The sequence below is a fragment of the Nothobranchius furzeri genome, chromosome 9, assembly GCF_043380555.1.
Source record: "Nothobranchius furzeri strain GRZ-AD chromosome 9, NfurGRZ-RIMD1, whole genome shotgun sequence".
NCBI classification, from domain to species: domain Eukaryota; kingdom Metazoa; phylum Chordata; class Actinopteri; order Cyprinodontiformes; family Nothobranchiidae; genus Nothobranchius; species Nothobranchius furzeri.
Genome location: NC_091749.1, coordinates 69,505,756 through 69,533,734, shown reverse-complemented (window position 1 = coordinate 69,533,734; position 27,979 = coordinate 69,505,756). Strand labels below are relative to the sequence as shown.

General features: G+C 43.9%; 1 protein-coding gene across 4 annotated transcripts in view; it reads right to left on the bottom strand.

The window, feature by feature from the left end:
* The window catches only part of adamtsl7 (ADAMTS-like 7), a 45,854-nt gene extending 18,454 nt beyond the window's left edge, over positions 1 to 27,400 (bottom strand). For 2 of the 4 annotated variants that reach the window (XM_015954086.3, XM_054732604.2), the window contains exons 1-7: positions 26,964 to 27,088; positions 26,780 to 26,821; positions 26,185 to 26,251; positions 23,603 to 23,889; positions 20,656 to 21,049; positions 20,255 to 20,357; positions 16,992 to 17,128 (exon numbers count right to left, since the gene is read on the bottom strand). In XM_015954086.3, coding sequence (XP_015809572.1) covers positions 16,992 to 17,128; positions 20,255 to 20,357; positions 20,656 to 21,049; positions 23,603 to 23,889; positions 26,185 to 26,251; positions 26,780 to 26,802 — 1,011 coding nt within the window. In that variant the 5' untranslated portion in view covers positions 26,803 to 26,821; positions 26,964 to 27,088. Of the gene's footprint in view, positions 1 to 1,673; positions 1,819 to 16,991; positions 17,129 to 20,254; positions 20,358 to 20,655; positions 21,050 to 23,602; positions 23,890 to 26,184; positions 26,252 to 26,779; positions 26,822 to 26,963; positions 27,089 to 27,191 lie in introns of those variants that run through there. The other 2 variants (XM_015954087.3, XM_015954089.3) reach the window with 2 other exon arrangements.
* Positions 27,401 to 27,979: the final 579 nt, after the last annotated feature.

Below are 27,979 nucleotides of genomic sequence, written 5' to 3'. Positions count from 1 at the left end.
CCATCCATCTATCCATCCATCCAGCCACACACTCCACCATCTATCCATCCACCCATCCCTCCATCCATCCATCTATCCATCCACCCATCCCCCCACCCATCCATCCATAGAAACTTCCAGATGGAGGCAACCAGGAAGCATCCAAATAAAATACTCTAACCACCTCAGCGGACTCCTTTTGATGAGGCGAAGGAGCTCAACTCTGAGTTCCACCTGGATGATGGAGCTCTTCACCTCCTCTCTAAGGCTGATCACCCTAATGGAGGAAGGTGTTTCCAGCTTCTTGGACCAGAATCCAAACTGCGTGACTTTCCAAAGACAAACACGGACCCATCCTGAAAATATCACCTAAACCCATCAATCCAATTCAAGATGGCTGCCAAATACATAACTAAGCGCAGTAACGGCTGTAAGTGAATGCACTTTTAGATGAGCTAAATCTTTCAACAATCTTTGTACAAACATTTGAAATGACTGTTTTCTTGTTTTGACCAAAGCAGTCACAACTCCATTTCTCCAAACGAGTTTGACGTAAAAGTTTAAACAGATCTGTTGAAGTATCCTTGATGCATCTCCACATGTGTAGAAGTACACAGCATGTGCTTGACACGATGCTGAAACTCCAGATAAAATTAACACATTTAAAACAATCTCATTTGTCTCATAATCAACCAATTATTTTCGTAATATCCTTTCATCTGTGAGGCTCCAACAGAAAACACACTAGTTTTGTTGTGATTCAACAGCATGGAGAATTTATTCAATTTAGCCCCTCCCCCTCAGATCTCACTGCTGGCTCTGTGATGACGGGAATACAGAGCGGACGACTGACATTGGTCTCTGACCACATGGAGAAATCCAGGTTCTGCTGATCTGGATCGTAATCAGCGGGCCTTCGGCGTTGCTGACATGCAAAAACCGAACAAGCCTCGTACACGAAAACGCTGGACGAGCCGGGTTCTTTACGGGAGAAACCACAGAACCCCGCCAGCTGAGGACAAAACAAGCATCTGATTGTCAAGGTTTAAAAAGGAGTCTGTATCAAAAGAATGAAGGACCATCTGCAAAAGAGGCATGACCTTTGACCCCAATAATAAAAAGAGGCCTCTTCCACTCCACAAAGTGTCCTCGGAGCCCCAAGCAAATTCCATAGTGTCTTCGTTAAGGCCCCTGCTCTCAGGAACATCCCTGAGCCAACAAACGGGATGTTCTCCTGGAGATGGACTACCAGAACCAGGATACGGGTGAGCAGACAGACCAACTACAGCATCACCGTCTCCAGCAGGAGTCCCCGGTGCAGCCCCGGCTGAGGCCTCACACTCCCACCTCTTCCAGTAGGAGGGAATTAAAATCCCACAAGCGATCGGCAAAAGTGCTGTGGAAAAATCAACGTCTCCGAGAGCTGGAAGAGAACAGGGATACTGTAAATACTTCCACTGAGCGGAAGGAGCAGGATGACGGCCCCGGCTGCTCAGTGCCGATCACCAGCACCAGGAGCTGGTTGGAAACCGGCTTCAGGTGTCATCGAGGGACCAAACTTCCATCACCGGCTTTGGAAAAACGCAGCAGGAATTCCAAAGCCACGACACCAAGCAGAGCCTTCCAGCCGGAGCTGCAGAAGGAAGCCCCGCTCTCCCCCAGGTTCCTCCTGGACCCAGAGGAGGTGATCCTACCTGTGAGCGCGGTCGCCCCTGTGCATGCACGTGGAGGCAGACGAGCAGCAGCAGAGCCAGCCCTGACAGCATTCTCTCACAACGGCCAATCACGAGTCCAGAGGCCGCTCCGGCAGCTTCTTCCTCTTCCTACGGAACTCCAACAAGAACCCTCGCGCTCCGCAAGTGATCTGCATGAGCTCCTGCTGTAAAACGAGCTGGGGGAGGTGCAGCTGGGTGGGAGGAAGAGGGGGGAGAGGTAGAACAGGAGTCAGGAGGGAGAACACAGAGGAGTGTGAGAGTGACGAGGAAATGGAAGTCAGAGAGGAAGTTTATGGGAACGTTTTCTATGTGAGTGTCACAACCTGCTCCTGCCTCCCTGACTGTCTCTCCCCTGCCTGATTAGTCTTTAATGTTCTCACCTGCCCCGTGTTAATCCGCCCATGTGTTCCTGATTTTCCCCTGTGTACTTTATACCTCCCTTCTTGTATCAGTCTTTGTCGGATCATTGTTTGTTGTCAGCGTTGTTTTGTTCTGTCGTTCCCGCTCTGCCATTAAAACTACTTTTATTTCATCCGTGCCGGCATTCCTGCCTCCTGATCTGCTCCACCACACATGGTCCGCCGCCATCCACACCCTCAACGTGACAGTGACAGAAAATCCTTCAGAGGTTTTAAAACAGGAATGAGGTAAAAACCACCTGGCAGGTGGACGTGCTTTCCTCCACGGATCCCAAAGCAAATCCACACGAGGTGGAAAGAGAGCTCACGAGGAAAATAAAACCTGGAAGAAAATAAATGATAACGGCTCTTTTGTCCACTCGGAGCAGAATCCTCAGCGGCCAAAAAAGTGCTGACTCATCATTAAGTTTAACTAGCGTGAAACCCCGACTCATCAGGATCTACAGAACCACGTCACATTTCTACTCTGAGCTTAAAAACCGGAGAGGCTAAAGGAACGAGAGAGAAGTCTGCTTAGCATGAGGATTGCTGTAAAGACTCTGACATACTCCTCATACAGGAAACTTTCTTCTGATTGGCTAAATGAACTGACCCGTACTGGAACGTTTACTGTGTGAAGGTAAGTAAGTAAACTTTATTTGTATAGCACCTTTCCCAGGCATAAGCCACAAGAAGAAGAAGAAGAAGAAGAAGAAGAAGAAAATATAATTTCTATAGCGCCTCTCAAGATAAAAATCACGAGACGCTTCACAAAAACAAAAAATATAAAAATTGTAAAAATATAAAAAAGCACTTAGAAAATGTTTAAAAATATATTTAAAATGAGCAAAAATAGACAATTGTTATTAAAAAATGTCAAGAAAGAGAGAGAGTGAATAGGAAAGAGGGAAATCAGTGGATCCTGAGGAAGGTGGAATAGGTGGGGAGAGCAGAATAAAGAGAGAGAGGTGAAGAAGGTCATACAAAAGCCAGCTTGAACAAGTGAGTCTTCAGCTGCTTTTTAAAGGAGACCACTGAGTCCACTGATCTCAGGCTCAGGGGGAGAGAGTTCCAGAGTCTGGGGGCCACAGCAGCAGATGATCTGTCACCTTTGGTCTTTAGCCTGGTGCTGCACAACCAGTAGGCTTTGATCACTGGACCTCAGGGACCTGCTGGGGGTGTAGGGACTAAGAAGATCACCAATGTAAGATGGTGCTTGTCCATGTAAGGCCCTATAGACCAGAACCAGGACCTTGAAATGAACCCTGAAGTTGACTGGCAGCCAGTGAAGCTGGAGGAGAAGCGGGGTGATGTGGGTGTGTTTGGAGGACTTGGTCAGAAGCCGAGCACAGGCGTTCTGAACCACCTGTAGACGGTTCAGGGAGGTTCTGCTCAGACACGTGAAAAGAGAGTTACAGTAGTCTAAGCGTGAGGAGATGAAGGTGTGGAGAACTGTCTCAAGTTCAGAGCGGGACAGAATGGGACTCAGCTTAGTAATGTTCCTGAGATGGAAGAAGGAAGAGCGAACAAGAGAACTTGACAACAAGGTGCTTGACAACATTTTAAAAAGTTTAAACAAAAAAATGAGTAAAATAAAAACTGAGTAAAAACAATTAATAAAAAAAAGATATCATAAAAGGCCAAGACCACACAGAAAACATAACAGCCCTAAAATAACTAGACGAATGCCTGAGCAAATAAACGAGTCTTAAGCTCACTCTTGAACTTGTCGACAGAATCAACAGAACGCAGAGTGAGGGGTAGGTTATTCCAGAGCTTAGGAGCTACAGCTTCAAATAAGCGGTCACCTCTAGTGCGGTAGTAAGTGCGAGGAACTTTAAGCAGATTAAGATCCTCACTCCTCAGAGCCCACATAGGGGTGTAGGGCTGGATCAGTTCTCTAATGTAGGAGGGAGCTTGTCCGTGCAGGGCTCTGAAAACCAAAACCAAAATCTTAAACCTAAAAGACACAGGCAGCCAACGAAGTTCCTTTAGGATGGGGGATATGTGAAACCTCCTATTCATGCGCGTCAGGACTCTTGCAGCAGAGTTCTGCACTAGTTGCAGACAATGGAGCTCCTTCTTGTTCAGACTAGAAAATAAACTATTACAATAGTCTAAACGGGATGACACGAAGGCAAGAACGAGGAGCTCCAAATCATTTCTTGACACCATATGTCTAAGCTTTGAGATGTTCCTGAGTTGAAAAAAGCAGTTTCTCGTTAGCTGCTCACAGTGCTGCACAAAAGACATTTCACTGTCAAAGATGGCTCCTAAATTTCTAAGGCTTAACTTCACAGATCGGCCCAAATCACCCAGGCACTGCTTAATCTCCGGGACAGAACCAACAGGGGCAGCAACCAGAGTTTCTGTTTTTTTAGCATTTAGCTGCAGGTGATTTTCATGAAGCCATTTCTTTATCTCCACTAAACAATGGAGCAAAGAGTCTAACTTAATCAGCTCAGACTGCTTAAAAGAGCAGTATAGCTGAATGTCATCAGCAAATAGGTGGCGGGAAACATCACTAAACCTTTGAATGATCTTACCCAAAGGGGTCAAATACAACAAGAAAAGAACAGGACCCAGGACGGAGCCTTGGGGCACCCCACTCTACAATTCTGCAAATTCTGACCTTATTTGGTTTGCTGTAACACTAAAGCTACATTCTGATAAATAAGAGGAGAACCACTGAAGGACTGTCTCTGATAGTCCTATTTGGTCCCTCAGTCTCATCAGCAGAACCTGACGATCAACTGTATCGAGGCTGAAGAAAGGTCCAAGAGAAACAGAACAGTGCGCATGGACGTAATTTTTTTTTGTTTGGGGGGGGGCATGTCCCCCCCACTTTTTCCAAAGTCAAGTTTTGACCCCTGCACTTTTTACCATCCAAAAACAATATTACGCTACATTAACTTGACACTGGTTGAGCTCTAGGGCCAACCGTTTGTGTTGAAGCTTGTTTCCCATTAGAGCATACTGTAAAGATACCCCCACCACCACCACCACCACCCCTTCTAAAGTGAAAATTACGTCCATGACAGTGCGTTTTCCAGAATCAGCAGCCATCATAATGTCAGCGGACACTTTCATTAAAGCTTTTTCCGTAGAATGATGTTTACGGAAACCGGACTGAAATGGCTCAAGGATGTTACTTTGATTCAGGAAGGTAGACATCAGTTCATAGACCACCTTCTCAAAATCTTAGAAAGAATCGGAAGCTTGGAAATAGGTCTATAGTTCCTACGGTCAGTTGGGTCTAAACCTACTTTCTTCAGTAGCGGCTCCACAATGGCATGTTTCAGTGCGTTGGGAAACACACCAGCAGTTAGAGAGAGGTTGACCATTTTGGTAATACACGGGCCTATTACTTCAAACACTATTCCGAAGAGCCTACAAGGAATGAAGTCGGATGAACAATATGAAGGCTTCATCTTAACTACTAGCGCCGAAATGTCAACAAGTGTCAAAGTCTTGAAAGAGCACCACGTACTAGAGGCGGGCTCCGAGACTGCAGGACAGGAGTGGGGAACCCTGGTCCTCGAGGGCCGGTATGACCTGCATGGCTTTGCTGCAACACTTCTGATTCAGTGGTTGATTCACATGTCCTGTAGCTCATCAGGCTCTGCGGAAGCCTGTTAATCACTTGCTAATTGAAAGCAGGTGTGATGATGCAGGGTTGAAACTAAAATATGCTGGATAGCGGCCCTCGATGGACCAGGGTTCCCCACCCCTGCTGTAGGAGAACCCCCAGGGGAGGACAAAATATTATCTTTAATCATCTTGATTTTGTTTGTGAAAGAATCCTTGAGACGACGCTTGTCGTGATTTGGCGCTTTATGAATAAACTTGAACTGAATTGAAAGTTTCTGATTTGGAGGAGTCTCACCGTACAAGCCAACCCTGCATGAACACGATCAAATAAAACTATGTCAACCAAAGATTTCTTTATTTATTTTTTACTTTCAGGCCTGATGAACCCATGAGGAGAACACGCAAGCTCCAGGCCACAGCTCAGACTCCAAACTGTCAACTTCTCGCTGCGAGACAACAGCGCCACCAACCACAGCACCGGGCGAACCTTTCCTGAAATCGTTGGTAAATATAAAGTTCGAACTAAACTAGAATAAACTGAAATATTTTCTATTAGACTCACAATCCCAAGAGATGTTTACAAAGATGTGAAAAACTGATGAGCTACTCTGAGCTAAAATCTACTAAATAAATGTGTCAAACAAATAAAAATGAAAAATCTCCTTCTTAAGTGTTGAAAGGAGCCGTGAAATGGAAAGTAGAGATTATAAACGTTAAATGTATGTAAGCACTCACTAATATAATTACATATATGAACTAACCCAACATGCAGCCATTTTTTTATAATTTTATGCATTTCAGTGTTTTTCTAAATGACTTTTCTCTTAACTTTAACAAATATGATGAATAAGCTCCACACCTGCAGCTGGCTTGGTTTCTGCTGGAACAGCGTCAGCTGACACACACACACACACACACACACACACACACACACACACACACACACACACACACACACATACACACACACACACACACACACACACACACACACACACACACACACACACCATACGCTGAATCTGCAGGATGTTCAAAGCTGCAGTCGTGCTTGAAGGAAGGCGGTTCCTGTTAGACCGTGGTCCACACAGTCCAGGTGTGCTTACCACTAACACACACCCTCAAACACACACTCATACCGTTGTTACCCTCTACTCTCACATTAGCCTTTAGTGGTTCTGAGTCTTTGATGGATCTTTAGACTAAAATCGGAGGATTATCCCTCCCTAACCAGCTTTTCTAAACCTTTCGCAAGTCGACTAATTTGAGCTAATCTGAGAAGCGGGAAAAAACATGAATAATAAAAAAGAAGAGATGATTTTCATGCATCTGGCATTCGTATCCGTCAGCAAGGCCAGGCATGTAGGTCCCCCTTCAAGCAAAGTGTTTCGACTGAGGGGAGGAGAAAACTAGAGGGGAGCAGATAACGATTAAAGCAGGTGGGATGGGTGTGTGTGTTTGTTTTTGACCCAAAACTGAACACTATGAACGCGTGTGTAACTCACACTCACTGCTAGTGTCAGTCAGTAACACGTCTATAGAGCCTCTCCATCAGTCATCGGGTGATGTTCTGCAGTTACAGCAGGTGGTCCAGGTTTTTTCTCTCTCTCTCTCTCTCTCTCTCTCTCTCTCTCTCTCTCTCTCTCTCTCTCTCTCTCTCTCTCTCTCTCTCTCTCTCTCTCTCTCTCTCTCTCTCTCTCTCTCTCTCTCTCTCTCTCTCTCTCTCTCTCTCTCTCTCTCTCTCTCTCTCTCTCTCTCTCTCTCTCTCTCTCTCTCTCTCTCTCTCTCTCTCTCTCTCTCTCTCTCTCTCTCTCTCTCTCTCTCTCTCTCTCTCTCTTTATATATATATGTATGTATGCATATATGCTATATATGGCATATATATACTATATATGTGCTATGTATATATATATATATATACTATATATATAGTATATATACTACATAAAGTACATAAATAGATTATATATATAATATAGTGTATATTCTACATATAGTATATATATATATTATATATTATAGTGTATTTATATACTATATATAGTATATATACACTATATATATAAACTATATATATATATATATATATATATATATATATATATATATATATATATATATATATATATACTGTCATGATCTGCCCCGGCCTCCCTGACTGTGTCGCTCCTGCCTTAATTAGTCCTATTGTTCTCACCTACCCCTCGTTAATATGCCCATGTGTTCCTAATTCGCCCTGTGTATTTATACCTCCCGTCTTGTACCTGTCTTCGTTGGATCATTGAATGTGCATGTCCTCGTTTGTCCTGTCGCTCCTGGTTGCTATTAAATCCATTTTTATTTGTCATCCGTGCCTGCTCTCCTGCCTCCTGAACCCTCCACCACACATGGTCCATCATCTCCACTCCACCCGCAGCATCACATATACACTATATATACTATATAGTTTATATATACAGTATATATAGTATATATATTGTATATATATTCACTATATATATACTATATATATATACTATATATCGTAAATATACACTATATATATGTGTATATATATATAGTATATATAGTGTATATATACACTATATATACTATATATATATACACATATATATAGTTTATATATACAGTATATATAGTATGTATATTGTATATATATTCACTATATATATACTATATATATATACACATATATATAGTATATATATACTATATATCGTATATATACACTATATATATGTGTATATATATATAGTAAATATAGTGTATATATACACTATATATACTATATAGTGTATATATACACTATATATAGTATATATAGTGTATATATATTCACTATATATATACTATATATATACACATATATATAGTGTATATATACTATATATCGTATATATACACTATAAATAGTATATATAGCATATATATATATATATATATATATATATATATATATATATATATATAGCATATATATATATATATATATATATATATATATATATATATATAGCATATATATATATATATATATATATATATATATATATATATATATATATATAGCATATATATATATATATAGCATATATATATATATATATATATAACCCCAAAGATGGTGATAAAATCATAGAATCGTCAAGGCTTCTTCTGAGCTCGTGAAGGTTGTTTAACGAAACAATGCAAAAGAACGATCAAAAATAAGGAGATGGAGCTTCAAGAAGCAGTCAGTTCAGAGCAAAATCTCACCTAAAACGTCTCATAAAACAACAAACAAGCAAGAGATAACATTAAAGCTAGAGTCTGTTGAGGCCATGAGCTCCATCTCTTAGTACACCGTCTCACTGAGACGCTTTTGCGAAGAAATTTTTACTAAAACAACGTATGTGTGGCTTCACGAAGCTAAAAGAAAGCATCCACGTAACAGGATATTCTCCTCATCACTGCTGACCTTTAAATTTTCAGTTTTATTGCTTTTGGAGGAAAACGTCCTTCATCTGCACGAGAGGAAAAGCGTTTGTGCTGATGCTGAGGTTTCAGAAGAGGCCCAGCTGTTAGCTGCGTGAAAACATTCAGGAAATTAGAGTTTGTACTGTCTTAGCCCTTCCTGTGGTTATAAACTAACAAACTAGACAATGTCTGACAAACAATTAAGTCACAGAAAGTATTACTGCCAACACCAGTGTGGAGAAGTCCATAAAAGACATGATGGCTTCGTCCCACTCTGAGACGTTGGAAGAGGTATAATCTGGGAAAAGTCCGGAGGATTTTCTGGTGTGAGTATCTTCCCCTGGGCTCCACCATCAGAAATGTCAGATTGAGCCAAAGTCCTGGACTGGCTGATGGATCACCCGTCACAAGTTTGGTAGAAATAAAACATAAAGTACTCATTTTTACCCGTTTGAGTCTGGAATCGTTTACATGACACAAGTAAATAATAATAAATAAGACATTCCTCTTTAAAAACAAGCTAATTGTAAGTTATTAAAACTTTACAGGCAGACGTCTTAATGCTTCAGAACAACGTAAAAAAAACACTAAACTGTCACAAAAGCTCAGATCTAACTGGAAACCTTCAGGAAAAAATGTGCTTTAGAAAACTCGCTAAAAACAACGGAAGTGATTCCAGAGTCCGGGTAGACGGTCTCCTCGAGTCCTGCAGCGAGTGTCGGGAGCCGCTGTAGCTCTGATGTAGAACGAGTAAAGCTCTACACGTTAAGGCCAAAAGTTTAAATTCATTCTGAATGTGATCGTTAGCCAGTGGAGTCCGGCAGCAGAACTCTGGACCACCTGAAGACGAGTCAGCCCCGTGGTATCGGTCGTAACCGTAGCCCAGGTGCTTAGAGACAAAGCTATTGTTAGGGACACGGGCCGCCCACTGCATGCCCAGTTTGCTCTCCTGCCATCAGGACGGAGATTTATTGTGCCTAAGTGCAGGACCAAGAGGTATAAAAGGAGCTTTATTCCTGAGGCAGTAACGATTCTCAATAAGAAATGAGTCTGGCGTGGCCATTTTACTTTATTTGTATTCATGTATTGTTTTTATTTTTTATTGATGCGTGTGTTTTTGTGACTGTGTGTGTAACTGGGCGCTAATTCTCGTGTCACATGGCAAATCAAATTTACCCGCGGGTATTAATAAAGTTACCTTGACCTTGACCTCGCCTCTGATTGGCTAACAGCAACACAACTCTACCACTGACTCCGTTTGCTCTGAGACATGGATGTCTCCACAAATAACACAAGCCTGGAGGAGCTTCTCCCATGTGGTTGGGTTGCTGATGCTAATGGTTAGCCTCTGTTAGCCGAGACATTGTCTGATGTTTCCTGGACGCTAAACCAACAGCTTTCCTCCTCGTGAGCTACGATGGGTGAGTCTAAGCGACCGCTAGACGACAATCTGTCAGGATTTTCTAATCCTGGAGTGTCACCGTCTGTTTTCTATCAGAAGCTAATGCAGGAGGTAGGTGTAGGAGACTATTTTCATTCTCAGCCTGCATGAATCAACAATAATAATCAAAAATAATCATTTTTAATGGCTGTCAGTGTTCCACCCCTTTAAGGAGGACAATTTGTGGGTTTAGGTTTAAATGAGCAACACAACTGAATATCATCAGGAGACATGGCTGAACTAGACCCGGATCCACCGGGGCTTGAACTATCTGCAGCCGTCTTCTGCCTGGCAGGCCGTACTTCAGAGCACTCATCCCCGTTTTCACAAGTCCTCCTGCCCACCTCAGCTGGGAATGTGCAAAACAGCTGTCTGTCAAGGAGAAGTGAGCAGCGGTTCTGGCTGTTGTTATGGATCCTGGGAAACCCGCCAGTCAGAGAAGACCTCAGCGCCTCAGAACCGGCTCATGGACTCTTATTTATCTTCACTGGGAATTACGATCCTCTGAAATCTGCCCGTGTGCTGCGACCATCATCATTCCTACCAAAGTCTCTCATCCTTCATTAGTGGTTTTACTGGTATTCCATCATTCCCCTGCAGGAAACCCATCGCCGACCGTGCAACAGCCCAATCTGAGATGGGCCTATAGTGGTCAGTGATCGCTCTTTAAACAAGCACACACACACACACACACACACACCCTTCTCAAGTGCACTCCCTCGGCATAAAAAGAGCGAACTCACTGATGAGTGAAAGTCCCTCCGTGAAGGATCGTTCTGCTGCTGCCTGTCTGGAGGTCCCAAGAGGTTCTCCGGCGTGTGCATGTAAGGAAATAACGGATCTCCTCCGATGCCTTAAGATTCAAAGCCCTTGAGTAGATTAAGGCTGAATAATTTAATGTTTGTTTATTGTTCAAGTCCCTCCAGCTGGTGTTTCATGACCCACGGCAGGGTCCAAACTTCAACTGGGAACCATTATGTTCACCATAACAACAAGGCTAGGGGAGGTCACGTGAGCGCTACTGATGCCATTAAAGACTATGGGTGAAAAGATGCGTGCGACGCGATGCAACACCTTTAACTTGTGCACCCGGAAGTGTGTTTTCATCTAAATGTCATAAATAATTCCAACGTTAGGTTACAGATTACATCCTTTTGGATTGATGAGCTAACGGCTAGTCTAACCAGCAGTTCAGAAAACGTACAGCAAATATCAGATTCAGATCGGGCCTGACAGGAAATCAAACAAAGTGTAAAATATCTGTCAACTTTCAAAATAAAAGTCGCATGCAGATATTGGGTTGCTTATCTAGAAAAATGAAACGTGCGAGTGCCTGCAGCCGACGGAAACAGAGCAGAAAATAAACCACGGACCTTTTGGATACAAGCTGCCATCTTTCTCCTTGCTTGTTATCATTTAAAGTGCCAAACTGATGAGTGATCTTGCTATTTTCCGATGATTTCGTGACCTCGTACCCGCTGTGTGGAACGCTTTCCTGCTACATTGGTCTCCCAGTGGGAGGGGATGCGTTGCTGAGCTTGCAGGAAAGACACATCTGTTACGCTCACACTTCCGGTGGAAAGATGGAGTAAAGCTTGGTTTATGCTTGACGCATTCACTTTCCGCTTGGTGATGCGGCTCGCGGACGGAACGCGCTTCACAACTCGTAGTGTTTATGGTTCACGCGGCTTGTCTCTGCGGTGAGCCAATATTCTCCCAAACTGTAGGGGGCAGCATGGAGCTCTACGGCATGCATCCAACACTACACCATAGTAGAAGTAAACATTGTTTACAACATGGTATTCCAGCATTTTTAACAGCGTCCTCGTCTTTTCCGACAGTGCGAGCTATTTCTCTCCAAGAATTATTAACAACATGTTGATCACGGTGATCTCTGAGAGCTGAATCATACAAATGTCTGTATTTACGAACCTCTGCCATACTAGTTCTTGCCAGTCCGCCATGTTTTTCCGCGTCCGACCGTCCGCGTGGTTAGAAATTTTCCTTGGTGCGCGGTGCGGAAATTTTGGGCCGTGTGCAGGCGCGGTGGAGGGGCGTGGTTGTTAAAATGACACAATTTCGCTGCGCGGAGCCGTGCGGACCTCGCGGACGCGTCAAGCATAAACCAACCTTTAGGAGACTTTGAGTCATTTTAAGGAGGCAACAATCCACTTTGGTCTCGGTTGCACTCAGCCTAGCCGTTAGCTCATCACTCTGAGTTCTATTCTCCAAACTGAGGCTGTTCAGGAAGCTATTAACAGGTTAGATGGAAACTGGACATAAAACTTACACACAGGAACACACTTTATTTTCCCTTTATACAGATTATAATTCCAATCCCAATACACATCAGTGCAGATCTTTTAAAGCTGCCTGAAGACCTATTTGTGCTCACTAGCTTTGCACTGTGATTGGTAGTCCTGCTGGTCTTCTCTATCATTGCTCTATTTTGTTTTCTCGTTTACCTTCCATATCATTATGACCGTTTTAAATCCTCTAGCACTTTGTGTTACCTCATTGGTGATGAAACAGCTTTGTAAATAAAGTTTGATAGATTGAATGATGCAAAATGTATAATCTGTGTGAATTTAACCACAGATTAGGGAGCATGTTTGGGTTTTGCTTTGTTTTGAAACGCTGTTTCTTCTCATTTCAGTTAGGCCTTCTGTTAATTCTTAATTTTACTCTCAAATTGAAAAGTTTCTACACATTTATGCCAGTTTTACTTGTTTAGCTCCTCTTTAATCTGTAACTGTTATCCACACCTGGCTGTAATCTGCATTTATTTTTATATATTACCATTCATCAGTATTATAAATGTTCATTTATGTCTCTAAGCATGTTTTAATATTTAGTTTCTTGAAGCTTGTTTTTAGGTTTTGCAAAATAAAAAATAAAAAAATTCTTCTCAAAAATAAAATTGCTGTTTAATGAATGGTACAAACTTCCTGTCTATAATTTATATCTATAATATATATAAATATAATCTATATCTATCATTTTAGTATTTATTATTTTTAAATCAGTCTTGCAGAGATTGAGACTAACTGTGAAGCAGATAGTGGTATTTTGCTAACTGTGAAAACTTTAAGCATTTAATTTAGTTAACAAGACAGTTTAATTTTTTTTACTATTATTTTAATCTGGGAACATTTCTACTGTTGTGGAAAAATCTATAAGGTCCCTTTTAAAATGCACAGTAGATTCTCTCTGCAGCGTGCGGACACGCTCCGACCTGCTTGCTGGAATAACTGGTAGGAAAGATTTGCCTGATTTGGCTTTCATCCAAGATGTTTCAAATTTAAGAGACTCTTTGCACATTTCACCGTTTTAACATAATGTCTACGTACAGGATTGTAGAGGCTTTTATTTTGAAGGGAGAACAGAAAAATGTATATGATGGAACACAAATAAACAAAGCAAGGGAAGCAATAATCATAATAATCTCAGATTATAGAGAACATGTCAGGTTAGTAGAATGGGATTAAAATTTCTGATACAAAACTCTTCTGATATTTAATGAATAATCGAAACTTTTGGTGCCATTTTAGTAACCATGGTGATTAAATTAAAACGTTGAGCCCTTTGGAAACTTCAACATACTAGAAACACAATAAAAACACAGAATGAGAATTTCTGTCGACTTTAACCTTTTCTCTTAAGTCTCCCTAAAAGGCAAAGCAAGAGCGCGCTGACGCTCCAGCAGACTTTAGTCTCAGAGGTCTCTTCACAGATGGAGAAGTGTGATTACCTCATCACACCTCCAACACAAAACGCCGTAGAAACTTCACGAGTGGCCGACAATCCCTCCTACCATGCAGGTTTAAAGGAACAGTGTGTAATACTCTTACTTGTTCACTATCAAATTCTGTGTATCTGTTATCAAATGTGTCCTTTTTTATTAATAATTCTTACCAACGTCAATTCTAAATGTTAGCTCGAATTTTACATTTTCATTCATGTAAACTATAGTCGAACCTCCGTAGCCACGTGCCATCTTGATACGCGGTAGCTGTTTAGAGTAGCGATGGGTACCAAATTTGGTACTTTTTAAGGTACCAACCGAGTACTATAGAGCTCTGGACCCCACGTGACTCTCAGTTAGTAGACGCCATATTGGCAGGAAAAAAAGGTAAACAAACACGGATCGTAAACGTGAACATGAACGGGATCGGCTAGGATTTTACTTTGTCGGAGTTTACTTCACACTTTAAAACCGAAGAAATCGTTTTATATAGTCAGAAATTAAATAGACTAAACATCTCCGACCCTTACCGTGCCACTGGGATACTTTTTAAAAACGCCAGAAGCTGTCGGAGCGGACTTCTTATCGAACCTGGCCGGGGAACGCCTTGGGAGGAGTTTCCCCGGAGGAGAAACTGATTCCCCGGAGGAGCTGGCCCAAGTGGCTGGGGTGAGGGATGTCTGGGCCTCTCGACGCTACATGCCCCCGCGACCCAACTCCAGATAAGCAGATGAAAATGGATGGATGGATGGACAAATAACAGATTTACATGTAAGTAGTTTAAATGGAGTGGTGTGCTGTTTGAATGTATAAACTGAACGCCAAGAGAAATCACTAGTTTGATTTTTTTCCGTGAATAAAATAAATATGTCAGGCAGGAGCGTCTCAGGATCTGTCTGAGATCTGCCTCGGTGAGACAGATAATAGCAATCCAAAGTGCTTTTTATGTGTGATCTGACAATTGATCAACCATTAATTAAAAATGAAATACAGCTTAGCCGGTTAATTGCTGTGATCATAAAACACGTAAACGGCAGCACGCAGAACTCACGAGGCAACGTTTTACGTGATGTTTACTTGTTGCTATGAGTAATAAGACAGAAAAAGCCACGCCAGAATAAGTTTAGGAAGCCCACTAAGAATCGTAATAAAAGCATTTAAACTAAATACCATACACAGTTGAGGAAACGTTGGTTTAAGTACCTGATATGAAGCGGTCGCTGCATAAGCGAAATCCTTTACTCTCGGGTCCCACATTTTCATTTTAGCCCGGTCACTAGCGCGTTTTATTACAATGATCCAACGTTTGCAGCGCTCCGGATCTTGGGGAATCCTGTAGAAGGCTCATTCCTTATGTCTTCCACGTCTGTTCTGCATCCTGGGGCACAACAGGAATCTACCGTATTTCCTGTCTGATTGAGTTTTCTGACAATAACAAAAAGTCCAGCTGCGGGCTTCTGCCTGCCAATATGGCGCCGTTTCGATTTGAACTGTTGCATGCCGGGAGAAGTGACGTCAACTCCCGGAGCTCAGCACTCTAGTTAAACTACTTATGTGTAAACCTGTTATTTGTCTATCCATCCATCCATTTTCATCCGCTTAGCCAGAGTTGGGTCGCGGGGGCAGTAGCCTAAGTCGAGAGGCCCAGACTTCCCTCTCCCCAGCCACTTGGGCCAGCTCCTCCGAGGGAATCCCAAGGCGTTCCCTGGTCAGGTCCGGTAAGAAGTCCGCTCCGACAGCTTCTGGCGTTTTAAAAAAGTATCCCAGGGGCACGGTAAGGGTCGGAGATGTTTAGTCTATTTAATTTTTGACTATATAAAACAATTTCTTCGGTTTTAAAGTGTGAAGTGGACTCTGACGAAGTAAAATCCAAGCCGATCCCGTTCATTTTGTTTACCTTTGTTGCCTGCCAACATGGCGTCTACTCTCTGAGAGTCACGTGACGTCCGGAGCTCTATTGCAGGAGCCGTGCAGTTAGTTTTTGCCACATGTTTAACTACCACAGAGTAGATAAGGGAACTGATGAGGAATTGGGTCGATAGATGGAATCGACAATACCACTGATGTTGATAAAAACTTATCAGTTTCCACCCTTAGTTAAAACTATCTGCTTTGAGCAGGAAAGCTTTCACTGAAACATCTCTCCTGTTGGGTTGTGATGTTCCTTCCACATGGATTCATCAGAGAGCTCAACGCCCGTTCCAGTGTGGAAACGCAAACCCATATCTCCAGCTGAGAACATCAGCAGCTCATCAAAATCATTAGATTATGTTTGTACAGTTTGTTTTTTGTTATTCTAATGGAGGGCAGGAGGGGTGGGGGCTCTTCCCTCAGAATAAAGCCCTGATCCAGGTCATAAGTAGGACAACGCTGACCTTCAGAGGACATCTAATCCTGCGCTGCCCTCTACTGGTCACAGTCATCACTGCTGACTCTCTAAAAATTAAGTCTGTTGAATTAAAGCTGCTAGTTTTCAATAAATAGAACCAAATAAACAAGCAGCGATTCAACAATGAGGTCATACCCAAAGCAACAAAACAAATAAGTCTGCTTTTTACTGACAACACCACAAACATGAGTCCATCCACCAGCAGGCCCAACATAAACACAACGTTTTAGTACTTAAAGGAAAACGGTGAGTCTTATTTCTCACATTCATGACCTACCGCACACTTTCCCGCCACACAGAGAAACGTTTGGTTCTGTCCACACGGCGTCCCGTCGATGACCCGGTCTGAGTGTCGCACGTAGAACCTGAAGCCCTCAGCCCGGCAGTTCAGTTCACAATGCTGCTCCTCTGGCACTGAAAGGACAGAAGGACACGTCCTCACAGAGTTTATAAAACATACATATCAGCCGGTCAGCTGAGGGTTTTAAATAATGCAGCGCTGCAAGATGGATTCACGAATGAGAACCTCAGATCCTCTCCGTCTTTGTGAAGAGACACACACGGAAACACATCAGATCTCAGAAACCCGGACGTACATCCTGATGAGGAGTGGGTAACACGTTTGGAACAAAAGGATGTTGCGTCATTTGATGGAAATAAAAAGATCAACCTGCTAAAGTTAAGTCACCAAGTAATGCAGCAGATGCATCGCGGCGATCCAATTAGCCCAAATCTTGAAATTGGTTCTCGTGGTTTGCATGTTTGTTAGTGGAGGCTGTGCTTCTCCAGCCCCTTCCAGAGTGAAGCTGCCCTCATCTGTGAAAAGCACCGGGCGCTAGAGCTACACTGTCTGGTAAATGCCAGTGGAGCTCCACGGCGCTGGCCAGTGACCACGGGGCCCGCCAGAGGACGTCGAGCCCTAGATCCCCCATGAGTCCAGATCCAAGAACAGACAATGACCCTGATTTGGCCTCGGACTGATTTCATGTTTAAATCATTTGTCTGTGGGTCTAAGAGCAGCTCTCACTGACAATTCTCAAACAAACCTCTTTGACAGGATGTTAATTTGGAGACTGTTTTGTCCATTAGACGCACCGGATCGTCAGGAGTTTTGACCGTTGCCTGGAAACCGCAGGTGTGTCAGGTCAAACAGTTTTGTCCTCAGAACGGGTCATGGATCACACAGATGAGAATGTGCTTAACTGTGAAAATAACATCTTGTTCATTTTCATGGCTAAATAGTTGCTTCCTCCTTTTTTCAGAGAAGAACAAGTTTGGCCCCGTTTCTTAAATCGGAGTCTTCTCTTACTTCTCGCTCTAGCAGACTTGAAGTTTTGGTTTGTCTTTCCACCATCATTCACTAACTCACTTTGCGTATATGGCTCATTCTAGCAAGGGTCATACCAGAACACAATATAGAGCATTATTACTAGGTTCTCCTTTATGAAGCTGGAGTTTGCTGCTTCAGAGCATGCAGGCGTGTGTTAAAGAGCAAGTCACCCCCTACCAGAGTATTACTCCACTCCCACTTCCTGTTTGAAAAATGCAACGAATGCTGTTGCCTAGCAAACCGAGAGGGCGGAGCCGCTAACAAATATACACACACACAGGCTCACAACGACATTGTGACATCATATGGTACCAGCTAACATTCTAGGGTACCTCTTAGCCGATAGCGATGGCAGATTTAAATTCAAATGCAGTGCAGAGTTTTTACCTGACAACGGAACAACACTGACAGTTTTAGGTAGAAAATGAACATTTTAACTAAAGTGCAGTAAAGTGCAGAACTATTGACGACATGTGTCTGCAGCACGATTAGACACGCATTTATATAGTTTATCAGAAAAAAAGTTGATTTGGGGGTGACTTGCTCTTTAACGTAAAGACAAATGAATTCAGCAAAGGCTGTTGCTGATGCAAACCTGTTAGTGTCTACTGTCCTAGACGTCTTCTGCTGTTTCCTGGACGCTAAAACAACAACAGCCTTCCCCGTCATGAGCCAAGATGTCCAAGAGTCCATGAACGCTAATTTACATTGTGGCGAAGATCTGACTGGTTTTTTGAAATCCGAGCATTTACCCATATCGGCAGCTTCTGATAGAAAACAGACGGTGAAACTCTAGGATAAGAAAAGCATGACAGATCTACGTCACACTGTCACTTAACTCATTCACTGCCAATTATGGGCATCGGAACGAGCCCCCGCACCATGAGAGCAAACATCTCAGCTCTAAAGCTGATCTTCATCCACGTACGTCACACGTCACGTGATCAGGAAGCAGAACATCCATGTGTTAGGAGATCGTTTTGGGCCGCTGCTGTAAAAAAAGTGAGGCGCAAACAGGAAAAGCTTCGGCCGATCACAATTCAACAACGGATTATGTAAGAACGGATAACGCTCGAAACGCGCGGATTCTTCCTGATGTAAGAGGCGAATCTCTGCTTTGAATTGGTTGATTTGGCGTCGACATCATCCTAGTGCGCAACGTTCTGTCACTCTTAAAAAAAACAGTAAAAATGGTGAGAAACGCTGGCAGCGAAAGAGTTAACATTCATGACACGTCATCGCTGGACAAAGTTGGTTTTAGCTCCGTCACAAACTCACATCAAACCACTTCTGGTCTTAAATGCTCCAGATGGAGCATCAGGATTAGTACCTTCATCACAAACCTGCAATTTCCAGCCCTATATGTGTCTACTGCCCCCTGGTGGAGGATCTACAGGTAGGTGGCGTCCAGGAAACAGCAGAACACGTCTCGACCAGTAGAAGCTAACTGTTAGCATTAGCAACTCCACCACAAAGCATAACTCCTCCAGGCTTGTGTTTTATTTGGATAAAACAATGTTGCAGAGCAAACAGTCTGTGGTAGAGTTGCACGGCTGTTAGCCAACCAGAGGAGAGATGTCCAAATATTAGGAAATAAGACTCCCAATCAGGTCGTCTGAAGCTACTTTCTCCTCCAGCTGACTTGTACTTCCTAAAACAGGCGCATCGGAGCTTTTTTTCTCCTCAGAGTATGACAAGACATTCATTTCTACTAGAGACCACTGCAAATGTATTGATTAAACCAGAGGTCCACATCTTTAAACTCATTTTTCAAAAATAACTAGTAAAAAATTGTTCTCAGTGAACTTGGTCTTTAACCTCCCAGAAAATTTGCCCCAGATCAGATCAGGAAACACTCTTAGAAACCAAAAAAGGTAGCAGGAACATTTTAAAAGTTGCAGTTTAAAGGTTAAAGGTCGTGACGAGACGATGAAAAAAAACTGATTTGGCTCGTTTGGAGGGTTTCAGGAAAGAACCTTTTCTCTAAAACAAGATGGACACTCAGTTCAGGTTGGTTAGATTTTATTCAACCAACAACAAGAGAATGTTCCAACGTGGAGATCTTTACCCACAATGCACAGCAGCACATTTGGTGAAAACCAAACCCCACCTGTCGCATGGTGGTGGAGGGCTGATGGTTGGGGCACATTGGGACCTGAAACAAGATGATACCCTACACGTTGTGGACCGTATATAAACATCGCTCCTACCTTCGTTAAAAGGTTCCCACTGGTACAGTCTGCCCATGAAAGGCTGGTTGTTGTAATAAGAGCACTGGACTGCTCTGATGGGTTTGCTGGGTGGAGGACAGGCCTGTGGGTGGACCAAAGAAACACAAACATGGTTTTAGTTTCTCTGAACAGACAAACCTAAAGATCTATCCGTCAGGGTTTACTTTATGGTGAACAAAGGCGTTAGATGTGAAGGTTCTCCTGTGGAACCTGACCTCCCTGAAGGCTGAACAAACCCACTATCTGTGGCATCACCACAGGGAGTGTCAATTTTATTGTACAGAACAAACTGATCAGGTAAACAAATAAAAAGAAGCACTGGCCCCCATAAAGCCAGTAAAGAACGATGCTGGAGAGGGGAGAAGAAGAGAGTTGCTGACATCACTGTTGCAGATCCTGTACTGAGCGCGCTCCCCGGGGCAGGAGGAAGAAGGCAGCGGGTTGTACGGCCTCTCTCTTTGCTGATGGCCGGCGGTGCGACCACCTGGATACAGCTCCTGCTGAACCTCAGCCCGGTTTGGTGACGTCGGCTGGTAGAGTGGGGCCCAGACCTGGTGGTGTTTTGGACGTTGTGTCCTGGGCTGGACGTAGGGTCGGTTGAGGCGTTGCATGTTGTTTGGTCTGAAACCGCTGTTCCCTCTGTTTGCTGCGGGGGCGCGTCTCTGCCTGTAGAGGTGGGACGTTCCAGAACCACGACCTGGTTCCTTCTGTAACGGAGCAACGTACGGAGCTCGCCCGTAGCCATACTTCCCAGGAGTGATGAGAGTGACCCTCCTAATGGCACAGACAGTTAAAAGATTTAGACAACACGCCTCTTTAGAGACATCGTGAATCTGTACTGGCGACCGGAAGCTGGACTTTGGTATTATTTTTAATTGCGGTTACCATGGTAACCCCATGTAAGCCACTGACAGCCGCTTTAACATTTCTGTAGCTCTTCTTGCAAAATGTGATGTTTGAACATTATTCAGTAGCTGTGTTTGCACCTTTGATGGTTTCTACAGAAAATTTAAATTTTGTTTGCTTTTTATTTAATTATTAGATAAGTTTGAGCTCAAAGGAGCTCATTTAATTATGGAAATCTGGGAGCTTTGAGTCCATCTCAAACAAACCCCTCAATGCTCAGTTGTCAGCGTTGTTTGTTTAAAGGCGAGCGCAACAGGAAGTAGGTCACAAAGCTGCCAAACACTGGCTGAGCTTTTGACTCCAGCTATGAAAGGCTGTCCTTTGAGCGGAGGCAGCCTGACGGCCCATGGTGACAGATCCGGATTCACTTTTACACCAGGCTGCTCAGCATGCAGCACAGATCTCCACAAAGGAACGGGGAGAAGAATAAACGTTCCTGAGACTGTGTGTAAAACTCAAAAGCTACGCGTAACATTTAAAACGGAACTTTTCTTAGATGACGTTTGATTTGGCCCTTTCGCCACAGAAGCAGAGCCAAGCTGGTCGATCGGTTTATTGGTTTACTGAACAGAATCGAATCAAACTGATTTAAATGATTTCTTTGTGTCGTAATGATCATTGAATCCACTAACTGACAAATGGACGAACCCTCCGTGCCGCCACTGTAGGTTTCTGAAGAGCTGAACCACCACCATCTTGGCTGCGTCATGCGCCTCGTCACTCCCGGAAAATACAGAAATGGAGCTGAGAGCGGTGCTGTGAGGGTGGGGGCAGAAGAGCAGCCATGAAACTCTGAGCCAATGTAGCTACGAGCTAACTAAGCTAACGGTAGTTGGTGGGCGCTTTTTCAGAGCCGTGCCCAGGACTTTTAAAATGGGGTGGCCCATGTGGGGCACTTGTTTTTTCATGGGTGGCACCAATGGTTATGCTTATTTATTTATTTATTTACACAAATCGTTTATTTATTTACTTTCTAGTGAATTTTTGAGTTTCACATTGCACAATCACCTTTTTTTTTCCTCTTCGTCTTCTACTTTTGTGGTGGTTAGCAAGTCACTTCTTGTTGCACGGCTGCCACCAACTGGAGTTGAGTGGGACTCTAAATACTATTTATGTGAATATGAAAAAATATTAAATAATACTACATGCCTGGGCTGGAAAACATGGTGAAAGGTGCATGCAAACACACACTATTTTGGAGTTAACAACCCAAGCCTTTTGTCAACAACGTAAAGTCAATTTAAACTGGAACTTAGTAGGGTGGCACCTGGGGGTGGCCAATCAGATTCTAAGGGTGGCATGTGCTACCCCAGGCCACTCCCTGGACACGCCCCTGGCGCTTTTAGCCAGAAAACCTCAGTTGAGTGACTCTACCCTCTGCTGTCTAGGCTGTAGCAGTTCCCTGAGGCAAGCAGTGTGGCGAGCAGCTAGTGTTGGTGGCTCATCTGCAACCTGTCAATAAAAAGGACACGCCCCTAAGTATTCATAATGTCAAGCTCTAATTACATCTAAACAGATGAGCGGTAGAAAAATCCAGCCCTCTCAGAAATGTCATGACGGTTAAGTAGATCTTTTAAACCTAAATGTTTTTGAAACAGGCTGTAAACGTGTTTATTTCTGCTGTGAAGTTGGAATTTTTAACATGGGAGTCAATGGGAACTTTCCGGATCCTGCCCCTAGTGGTCGAGGGGTGAACTACAGTTTTTTTGCTTCACTTTTGGCGGGCCGAATTTCCCCCTCAGTCGAATCGCATTTTTAGAGACAAACACACGAATGACTGAAATTCTAATTATTTTCCAGAGTAAAGCTAATAAGTGGAATTAACTATGTCCAATGCGTCCATCCATTTTCTGAACCCGCTTATCCATGCAGGGTCGTGGGGGGGGGGGGGGGGGGGGGGGGGGGGGGCTGGTGCCTATCTACAGCGGTCAACAGGCAAGCATGCGGGGTACTCGCTGGACGGATTGCCAGTCCATCTCAGGGCAACACAGAGACACACAGGACAAACAATCATGCACACACACACACCTAGGGACAATTTAGACAGACCAATTAATCTGACAGTCGTGTTTTTGGACTGTGGGAGGAAGCCGGAGAACCCGGAAAGAACCCACGCATGCACAGGAAGAACATGCGAACTCCATGCAGAAAGACCCCAGGCCGGGATGCAGACCCAGGACCTTCAAGTCAACAGCTCTAACCACCTCACCACTGTGCAGTCGCTCAGTCCAAACCCTGCCTGATGCTCAGCCAAACGCTTAAAGAATTCTTCTGTTTATGATTTAGAAAGAACAAATTCTGAAAACTGTGCGGCCCGATTCAAGGATCCGAGTAAAAGACAAAACAAAAGAAACCAAGAAGAGTCAGCATTGTTTCTCTCTCTTCCTACACCTCCATAAGTCACCTTTGCCCTCTGCCTACCTGCGTTCTCCGGGTGCAGTCTGCTTCACGCCCAGGGGTTCTCCTCCCCTGCTGCTGTTGGAGGTTCTGGTTCTGTGGTGGTCTGGAGTAGCAGAAAAGGCTCCGCCCAGCTGCTGGTGCTGAACACCGGCTCCTCTTGAGGGGTGTTGCGTGTATGGCAGACAGGGTCTGGTCTGCTCTTGTACCCCTTTGCCACAGGTCCGGGAACAGGAAGACCAGACTCCCCAGGCCCCCCACGAGCCCTGGGTTCCTCCCAGCTCCCGATGAGGGTCCACCCTCTGGGGAACCTGCAAGAAGACCAAACAGCTTCAGTTAGAGACGCCACAAAGTGTGAAGAAGTGGGGTAATCCCATCAGATGGAAAGCTTCCATCACCAAGTGTTTAATCTCTGCAGATCTGTTCCTTAGAAAACATCTCACCACCATGACCTCATGACCTCTACTCATGAAACGCTCCTCTGTTTGGTGTAATGAAGCCCTGATTTGGCTGACTAGTCCCTGTCGGTTAGTGACCCACCCCCGCCTCCCCTTGGCTACCCGTCTCTATCCCTGTTGACTGCGGCGGGGCCAGAGACGTTTTAGCGGCGATCACTGCTCTCTCTGTTTGAGGACGCTGCCAGCTGGAGCTCCGCGCCAAACCAGCTTTCTGAGTGGAGCCGTGTGGGCACCCTGCTCTTTGTCTCCATTCACAGCGACTCTCTGGGCAAACGCACGGCTGCAGTAGAAACTCAGCTGCTGCTGACTGTCAGCGGATGGCAGGTTGGCAGGGAGCTCCTATTCAGAGATGAACCCCCCCAGCTTCCTCTGTGGCTTCAGCTCAATGCCACTGTGGTCTCCAGGTCATGAGCGGGTCACTCAGCAGGACTAACAGAACGGTGGGTTGGTCACTGAGCTCCGACAGGGTTTAACCAGACATGACTTACTGGATCTCCTCCAAACAGGAAGTGAGGTCTGCTTTTAACTCCTCCATCAGACCCAAGCCCCCACAATGCGGCTCAAAAATTGAGGCCAACTCGGAAGTACCAAAAATTGCAGTTCCGCCCTCATCCACTAGGGGCTGGTGTCAGAAGCGAGCAAATCCTTATTGACTCCCATGTTAAAAATACACATTTCACAGCAGAAATAAACATGTTTTTGGTTTAAATGATCTAGTTTACACTCATGACAACTCTGAGGGGGGTGAATTTTTTTCTCACTCTTCTGTTTAAGTGTATTAAAAGCCTAAAATTCTGTATAATTAATGAGCATCAGACCCACGTGACCACAGAGCTAGCTCCGTGGAAAGGCCTCAGTAGAGCCTCGGTCTGGCCTGGAAACTGTTCTGGGATTTTGAGTCTCTGTGTGTGTGTATTCTGTTTGGATATTTTTTGTGCAATTGTTGGACAAAATGACTTGCTGTGGCATTATTTGCACTAATAGAGCGTCCAAGGAGTCTCCCAATTCATTTTATTTTGGTAAGTAAAATTACATTTATGTATTTTAGGTCACTGCCGAGCTGAGCTTAGATTTTAACATGTACTGTTTAACCATGAAATTTAAATGTAATAGGGTAAAACCCAGTGCATTTAACATAATGCTGCACTTTAGAAAATGGGTTGAAATTAACATGTTGGTGGAGCTGGGTTCCCACTATCGGCTTGTGGAGCTCTCGGGAGACCGATGTTTTCCACCCGGTTCTCCCCTCCCCGCAGCTCGGCGCATCTCTGTCTGATCGCAGCGGCGCTTGTCTGCTGTGCGGCTGCCAGCTTGTGGAGGTCTCAGAGACCTCTGTGTTCCACCCGGTTTTACCCAGCGGTCAGCCCGGCATATCTCCGACTCAGAAGCTCCGGTGTTGTGCACAGTTAACTCCGGTTGTAGCTAGGTTGCTACCTCTGTTAGCTTAGCTCCCACCTCCGTGTTAGCTTTAGGTTAGTTTCAGGTTAGCTTGTAGCTAGTTCGAACGGGTGTCGTCAGTTGATCCCAGCCTTACAGCCCCACCCTCAGCTCCACCTCTCTTCCCTTTTGTGGAATTGTCTGGGCTTGACGGAACCTGTGACATGGTCAAAATGGCGGTGGTGGCCACCTCCCATTTCTCTTCAAAAATGTGTTATTGGAGTCTATGGAAACCCACTGTCGAATATTTATATGTCGATCAGACCCAGTAGAAACCTTTTTTTTTTCTATTTATCTAGGCTTCTAGTGTTTTTTGTCTATGTTTTATTTATTTTTTTGTTTGTTTGTTGTATTTGCCTCTGCGGCACTTTGGACAGCTCTCATGCTGTATTTGAAATGTGCTACTGGTATCAAAATTCCCTATTTCTGCTGCTTTTCGCCCAGCAGCCAGAGGAGGGGACACTCACTGGTGGTTACCACGGTGACCCTGATGTGACACTAGCAGTAGCAGTAGCATTTCTATTGATCCCACACTGTTTATTCATCCAGTCCCAGACATTTGGTCTCAGTGTGATTCTTACAGATCAGCTGGTGGCTGCTGCATTCTCGCTCCACATGCTAACTGTGGTCCTTTAAAGAAAGTAAAACAGCGAGGATAACAGCAGGTCTGTTATCCTGAGAGAGGGATATCCAATCCAGCATTAAGCTCACCTTCCGGTGATCCGCTGTGTGCTGCCCGTCCAGCAGCTGAGACCAGAGCAGCATCACAGCCGATACTCTGCAAACAGACACACGTCATCGCTGGACAAAGTTGGTTTTAGCTCCGTCTCAAACTCACATCAAACCACTTCTGGTCTTAAATGTTCCAGATGGAGCGTCAGGATTAGTACCTTCATCACAAACCTGCCATTTCCAGCCCTATGTGTGTCTACTGCCCCCTGGTGGGGGGTCTACAGGTAGGTGAGCGCCAGTTTTAATGATGGTACTTTTTTATGATTTTATTATATTAAATTAAATGCATTAATGTACAAACATTACACAATATATAGTTCCTGTTTAAAAATAGACTTTAAGGGGTTAGCTGGCAGGTCGAACACCACCAGCAGAGTCTCCGTATCTGATTGAAATGTGCTGGAATAAAAAGTTATTTACTCTGGGGTTAAAATGACTGTTTTACACCTCCGAACCCTTCTGTTTGGCGGTTTAACATCAGTGGTTCTAAAGAAAGACAACATTTTGAATTTGCAGATTTAAGGGAGTTTGGAGAATAATCCTGAGTTTGATCCCTGATTAATCCAGTGAATACCTGATAATCCAGACTCTCTGCATGGTCCGTGGTTCCAGACCACTGAAAACAAAACAAAAAACTTTGTTTTTTATGTTGGTTTGACACAAACAACCTCACAACAGAAACAGACTGTTTTATTCATGTGTTAGAGTGTTGTCACGTGACCTCCCACAGACACAAACACTTGACCATGTGAGCTGACCTCTGACCTCACAGGAGAGGCAGCCCCTCTGGTGAACCCCTCCCTCCCCACTCCTGGCAGGCTGTAGGTCTGAGGTCCAGCTCGACTTTCACCTTTCCCCCCCACAGCTCCTGCTCTGTCAGAATTAAACTTAGACACAAAGAAAGAGGTTCTGCCCTCGTTAGTTTACACAAATCATTAGTCCTGCTCGTTAGAGCCCAATAATTCTGCAGCCCGGTTCGGACGTACCCGCAGGTTTCTGCTCCGGGTCTGATGCGCGTCTCTATCCGAGCACAGAGAAGATCCTCATGGTCGGGTCCAAGTAGGAGTTCGGGTTTTCTCTCCGGTCGGGGGTTCGGTTCTGGTCCATATGAAGAATCAGATCAGAGTTCCGGATCACTGTGAGCTCCGAGCGCAGCTCCTCCGGGATTTTACGCGCAAACAGCCTGGAGAGCTGGAGACCGAGACGCACCTACGGCGGAAATGCCGCTCAGCTGCGCCCCCTGCTGCGCACTCTGGGAATGATGGAAGGTCTCACACAGGAGGCGGAAAAAGACCTAGGACGCAAAGTCAGATCAAACCAATCTAATCTGGATTACTGCCGGTTTATAATCTACCTCTTTATTCTGTCGTTCATGTTTGGGCTGATGTCTAAACTGTGTTTTATTTACTGGAAATTCAGGGCAACAAAGGGCTTAACGGGCTAAAAGTTAAATGAACAAATAATGTAAAAAGACATAAAAGTAAAAAACAAATAAAAAGTGAAAAAAAACATGAATGTACTTAAAAGTAAAATATTAAAGCAAATAAAAAATTATTAAACAAATTTAGAAAAATGTCATTACATTTGAAGGCGTTATGTTATATTAGCATCTTGTAGTCCTGCAGTTAAGTTTCCTATAATAATAATAATAATAATAATAATAATAATAATTTTTAGGTGTTGATTAACATCTATTTGTGAAGCTGTTTATGCATCTTAAGATTTAATAATATTTCTGAGTTAAGAGCCAGTTGCCGATCATTCTCTTTTATTT